The 7,271-nt window shown below is 30.5% G+C and overlaps 1 protein-coding gene across 1 annotated transcript; it reads left to right on the plus strand.

The window, feature by feature from the left end:
• Window positions 1-819: 819 nt before the first annotated feature.
• On the plus strand, window positions 820-6,732 carry LOC143085369 (uncharacterized). Its single transcript, XM_076261650.1, has 6 exons — window positions 820-1,027; window positions 1,522-1,638; window positions 2,271-2,349; window positions 3,355-3,504; window positions 4,225-4,337; window positions 6,285-6,732. The coding sequence occupies exons 1-6, from the start codon at window positions 881-883 to the stop codon at window positions 6,327-6,329; spliced, it is 651 nt and encodes a 216-aa protein (XP_076117765.1). The 5' UTR covers window positions 820-880; the 3' UTR covers window positions 6,330-6,732.
• The last annotated feature ends 539 nt before the right edge of the window (window positions 6,733-7,271 follow it).

Here is a 7,271-nt window from a genome sequence, read left to right on the forward strand (position 1 = left end):
ACGGACACACACCGGATATGTAACGTACGAGAAACGGAAACGTACAGGACAGAACGGATGTCGAACGTACATCCAACGGACGAGTACCGCATAAAACGGACACCTAACGGAAGCGTACCGGATAAAACTAACGAACAAGATATATTGAAAAATTACCGAAAAGTGGTAGCAATCATAAAACAAAGAAAAAAGCTCACATTGTGTCTTTAGATCGTAGAACTTTGATTGATTGAATTCAGATTATTAAATATTCCTAACAAATATTGCTATAATAGTTATCATAATGTACATCTCTGTTGCACATCCAAGTTGCAGTGTTAAAAATGTGTGGTTTTCTTTCTTTTTTTTTGTTTAGTTTATGTCACAATGTTAAACCAGTGCAACACTGATGAATTTTCCGAAAACCTATAATATGTAGAAAACATTTTTGTTTATAAATTTGAGTAATGTAAATTGAGGAAATTTATAATTGACTTTTAAATAATTCATGAGAGGAACACTTCAATACTTATTAAATGCAATTATAGCTTAACAATTTCCGTATAGTGCTGGAAAAAATAAAATACAAGGGAATTAGATCTCTTCAAACATTGTTCATTTCTTCATCTATGTCTAGTAATTATTTTTGTTTTCCAATTATTGAATGGCTAGCAAGATGCAGCAAAATGACGCACTTGCTGAAATCGATTTAGCAAATTTAAGATTACAAAAATCACTTTTATCCCCCAACATGTACATCATGTCTGTTTCCTGTCACTCTCATTTCTACAAGTATCAAATATGCATGTTTCCGTCCCTATTTCTAGTATACCTATATATTTAGATGTTTTATTGATTCACTAGTAAAGACTGCATTCGAATCATCATTAACATATTGAAAATGTTCGTACATTTTGTTGTTGGTTTACTGGTTGTGACACAACATGTGTGCTCCTCAGCACCATGCTGCATGCCGGATAAATTTGAATCACACGAGTATGTAGAAGCACGTATCATCAACATGGCCAAGTCAACTTATTTACAAACGGTAAAATATTGATATTGAATGCATGTTATTTTTTTATTCATTTGTTACTATTTAATGTATTTGTCTTATGTTTCTCAAATTAACGAAATGATATCATAAATATAATAAAAAATAAGAACAAAAACAAAGGATAATAAACAAGTAGGTCAAAGTCGAACAGATAATACCTTTGTCAAAAGGAAAATAAATACTGTGGATTCATTAATATTCGTTTGATACCAATTTTCGTGGGTTTCGTGAGAACAGAGAAAACCACGAATTTAAATGTTCAACTACAGATTTTCTAAAGGAATGGATGCAAACCTTTCCAAAAACTACGAATTTAAATATCCACGAATATGCAAGTTTTCCTCAATCCACGAAAATTTGTACCCACGAAAATAAATGAATCCACAGTAATCAACCACCAAGATCATTTCCCGAAGCATATGTTTAAGAAATATGAATAAGCCTGTAACAATTGAAGATAGACAAGGTGTGATCTTTTGTTTTAGGCTAATATGAATATATCGTATGATTTTACGAGCCAGAAAACAGTGACGTTTATATATAACATAAAGGCAGACGGAAAGGTTTTACCGTCATTGTCTACACTTGTCGATTATGAGGCGGTAAGTACAAAAAAATATTATATATCAATGTACACATCATAAACATTATGAAAATAAACAAATCTACTCTTTAAACAAAATGAAAACATATCTATTTATATAATAGTATTTATTGGGCGCTCATTATGTCAAATAAGGAGACACTGTAGTGTATGTTTACCTTTGCATACGAAAAACATATACTAGTAAAGTGTTTAATTTTGCAAATCAAGTAAGCATTGCGACGCAAACTCTCTTATATGTTATAACGTATTAAAAATTTAATTGTTTACACTGACAGCAGCAAAAGCAGGCGAGACACAGGGTTATTTGTAACTCTTGACTTCATTTTTCTTGATCTATAATGATTTTTGTTTTTGCCAATTTATATTTTTAATCTAAACAAAAAACACTTACTTAATATACTGATCTGGAATGATGTATTATACAATTCTTATATAATACTAAAATATTTAAAAAAAATTGTAAGACCTTCAAACACACACCATATAATTCTTGGGCTGAGTGATTATACTTATTATATAATTAAAACTATTATTTTAAATAACTAATAAATAATACACATGTATCATATATAACTTTCAATCATACACAATCATTACCAACACATAAATTCAAACGCTTTAATTCAGGGAGTTGTTTACGTTGTTCAAAACAACAAGTGTACGAAGAGTGCAGTTCCTGTAAAATTGCGACGTGCTTGTGTACCAGGTAAGAAAATAAATATACCTGTTAAATATCTGCCAGGGTGTTAATGGAGGATTTTATATGTTTCCATTATAATGAAGATGTGTCATTGAGAAAAATTAGATAGTACAAGATTAAATATCATTCAGGTGTTCAGTTTGTAGTCATTTCTTGTGCATATATTCAAGGTGACAATTCAATATGAGTAAAAGGAATATGGGTATACGTCATTGGGACACTAACATTTCAACGACCCACATGGCCAGAATACGTGTAAAATGAAGCACGCAGTCTTAAGATTTAAACAGGTGTATAAGCAAAATACTGAGATTTCAATAACACATGCAAATCATTAGGACATTTCACAAGACAACCATGACATCTCAAAAACTCAGTCACCGATGGCTCTTTTTTTCTCTCATTCTCTGTCTGAACTTGGTTATTGTAGTTGAAACATTCAATGACAACTTAAATATATGCAGTTTAAAACTCACATTTAAGAGATGTGCAACTATTATTTAGAATATAGTTGATAGCAATATGATTGGATTTCTGCTCTTCTCTCGATCGCAATTTACCATCGAAATCGATTGATTACGAAAATGTCATTTGAAGATAGTCATCCGTGTACATTTGTTTACAATTGACTGTCATTTGATCTTTGCTATTTTGTTTTGTTGGTGAACCCTGATATCAAACTCATATCAGTTGAAAATTCCGAGAAGAAATAAAAAGTGTTATGCCTGTTTTAAAAAAGTGGATGATGCAAAAGAAACAACCAACACTGAAAATTTCCGACAAAAGTTTGGCAAAAAAAAATAAATACAAGTTTACAAAATACTGCATAGAAAATAAAATACCGAGCAAAAAACCCTCACAAATAAGGTGGCTTAAGGTGTTCCGGAAGGATAAACAGGTTCACATGGGGCACCCGTCGTGTTGCTCATGGTCATTTTGAATTCGGTTTATATATATACCCTTAACCTAGGCCTAATTTCATAAATTATAGGTCCAATGATTTCATTATAGAAATGTTCAAGATTGTTGAAACTACACACTTTGGTGCTGGTTCAGAGATGTTACCTGTACATAAATATCAATCCAGCTATGGAAATAGTACAAGCAGTTTCACAGTTACAGCAAAGAACTGTTATTACATCAGCTACGAAGCTTACGATTGTAAGATTATATATATTTGAAACGTCTAGTTAACTAAGAGGAACAACAAAGATAAAATAAAACGCAAACTATACGCAAGAAACAAAATTATAATTTGGTCACTGTTTTTAGTATGGACAATTTGAAAGATAAGAATTAAACGACAGCAGGTGCGATGCATTCAAAAGCAATGTTAGCAGAAAAGTTTCAATAGAAAATTTTAATTGAAAGTTAATGAGGATACAGCTAGATGAGATTAAGTGTCCTCGTAAAACGTAACGCTTATAACGATTTAACTATATTTTTTTTTAATTGATCCAACACATTTGTTTTTTATAAGACCATACATTATCGGAATTTAAAGCAAGTATAGTTATTAAATGACACATATTGTAATTCAATTAATTCAGAACTCTTTTTTTTTTCAATCGGTATAGAATAAACTCATCATAGATACCAGGACTAAATTTTGTATATACGCCAGACGCGCGTTTCGTCTACAAAAGACTCATCAGTGACGCTTGAATCCAAAAAAGTTAAAAAGGCCGAATAAAGTACGAAGTTGAAGAGCATTATGGACCAAAATTCCTAAAAGTTTTGCCCAATACAGTTAAGGTAATCTATGTCTAAGGTAGAAAAGAATATATCTTTCGTCGAAATTACACTTACATGTGCATTTGTATAACAAAACATATTATATTGTGAATGAAATATATGATATACAATTAATGTTTAAAACAGCCCAAAGACCAGCAGAAAGACCACGTGGTGTAGTATTTGGAATCACACTAGGAATTAAAGATCCTTCAGTCTTTAGTGTTCCTGCTCTATGTAAAAAGACAGCTGATCTGCAGGTAAAATTCGGAAATGGATACATATTGAACTAGAAAAAGCTTTGACAAATAGGTATTGAAGATCAGGCTTTTTTTATAATAGTAGGAATAATTTCGATGAGAGAAAAGGTTATCTTGATGTAACTTGAGATCATAGTTAACCTTACTGTAAATATGTGTTAATGAAAGAAAGATACGAATGTATCTCAAGCAACGGGTTAAGATCATACATGTTCAACAGTGTTTAATTGACATTGTTGATAAATATTCCAATCTACCAAATCAGTGATTGAATTATTTCTATTATTACAATAATGTAATACAAAACTTGCAATCCCCTTCTCGCAACTCTCTTCTCAAACAGAAAGGAGACCTGTTAACTACAATACTACACTGTCGTTACGACAACACGTTGGGTAATTTATTTTGTCTGCTGGGTCAATTCTGTTCCGACATACATATAGAAAATTTATCTATCAGGCTTACAATGCAATACACAATCTGTCTATTCTATATGACTTTTTTAATTATATTTCCATTTTCTAAACTGGATTGTTTGGTAGAAATGTAACGCGATTCAAAATTAACTTACAATGATCTTATTGGTTATTTTCCAATATCTACTATAATTTTACTTATTGGCTATTCAATTATTCGACCATATTTGAATATATATGTGCCTTCGAATGCGATTTAACGTTCTTTACCACGACCAGTTTGTGGAACATAAGGGACTGCTTAACCTTTCACGATTAATCCTATATTGTGTTCATTCAAAAATCATTACAACGTTTAGTATATACAGAAATACGGTTGTTTTTAGAGGTAGATTCAAGATATACCGCCATATTGAATTGTACAATAGCAGTACACAATCGGTCTAGTTCTTTGCCTAAATCTGCAAATTTGGTTACTAAACTGTTTATTTGTATAAGGAAAAATAAGAGGTTAATACAATTGAATTTCTTAGATGTTTAAACAAAAACCAAATATGTGGGTATGTTTAAAATCAATTTTTTCAACTCAGACATTTAAGGGGAGATAACTCTTTCGAAAAAAGATATATTGGAATGATATATGTAGCAAGAAAAAAAGTTCGGTGACAACATTTTTATTTTTATTTTCTTAATGCATAATATTAAACCTATCTTCTCATATTCTATTTTAAAATTCTATCTCATAGATTTCATTGTATGCACAACATGTGTTTTTTCGTGAACAATCTATGCAAATTAGGGCAATTTTGCACGACTTGTAATTTTTTTTTAAAACGCACGGTGACCTATACTTTTTATTATATTTTTGAAAAAAGCAAAACAAGAATCTTAATTTTGGCAAAGTAGATTCTATCTGAGGCAATATATACCGATTAACTACCTTAAAAAGTCTAAGTAAATTTATAATCGGAAGCAATAATTCACTTGCACCGCGCGATAATCAATATTTTCCCACAAGTTACTTTGAAGTTTAAATCATATATCCCAATAACTTGGAAATAAAAAAAAAACAAATATTCAAGCATGCATTATGCACTTTGATGATTCAAATATAACGAAAAAATTAACTAATTTAACCAGTGATTGTTTCATTAGTTGCTATTGGCTTTAAACTAGCTGTCAGTAACTGCAAGTACTCTTAGATCTGTACTCTGTTTTTTTTTGTTGTTGTGGAAATGTATATCCTGCCACGTCCGGTATTAGTTTATTATTTGTTGTTATTCAGTGGTTTTCCTTTGTTGTTGTATATCATATTTGGGTTTTTTTTTGTGTGCATTGTTTTGTTCATAAATCAGGCCGTCAGTTTTCTCGTTTGAATTATTTACATTTGTCATTTCGGGGCCTTTTATTGCTGACTTTAGGGTATGTGTTTTAAAAATCTTTTTTACACAATATAGGGTTATCATTTCAGCATATCACTGTTATATCTATATCTTTTTGTTTATTAACTTTTCACTATTTTTCTTTTCAGGATATACCAGAATACCAGGCAGGCAAATTCCATCCTTTTGTTTGATGAGAAAGAAAACAATTCTTCGACTTACATGTTTATCTCTCTCAGTTTCTTAACATGGAACAAAATAACAATTCTCCAAAAACAATTTGTGAAGATGAAATCTATCAGATGATGCCTTTGACACTAACAATATGTATACGCACATGTAATTTTTATTTAAGAAATAGATCTTAAATTTTGTTCCTATTTAGAAGGGAAGAAATTGACTTTTTGTGAAACTTTCATGTTTTTTAATTTAAATATACAGTGCAATGATCATCTTTTATATATTGACCATATCCCTCAAATTTTATAACTAATTGTTGAAGGTATCATAAGTTGCTCATTAGGACTTATGATTTTTTTGTATATTTTTCTTTACTACTAGTAGTTGAAACTTTAATTAAATGTTCTTATTGTCTTGTTTTGGTAAATAACTTGTTTATATGCCTACAAGTGATATGGCGAAAAAGGTTACCATGCTCTGGTACAATTGATACCATTGAAAAATAATATTTTGTCGCAAATGATACATCTGAAACTTAAAAATTGAACTAGAAGAGTCCCAATTCTTAATGGTAGTGTGCCCTTAAATCTCGGTACTTGGCTAATCAACTTCATACTTTGTTTGGCCTTTCAAAATTTTAAGCGACCATCACTGATAAGTCTGTTGTAGACGAAACACATACAATTGTCCAATAAAAGAATAGGACAGTTGAAATGTGTCAAAACCCTAGTAGCGAACCAAATATAAATAAATTTTGGTTTAAGGGCATTATCATTTACTAAAATTGGAAAGATAAACGGAATGTTTATACAGAAACATGTGTTGATTAATGAAAGTAAACTATATAGTGTTAATCCATGCAAGTTAAAAAAAAAACTAGTTTAAATACGTTTCTATAATTATGATAAGAACAAGGGTTGATCCTTTAAAATTGCATGAACTCCATGTCATGCGTA

Source organism: Mytilus galloprovincialis, chromosome 8 (genome assembly GCF_965363235.1).
Source record: "Mytilus galloprovincialis chromosome 8, xbMytGall1.hap1.1, whole genome shotgun sequence".
NCBI lineage: Eukaryota > Metazoa > Mollusca > Bivalvia > Mytilida > Mytilidae > Mytilus > Mytilus galloprovincialis.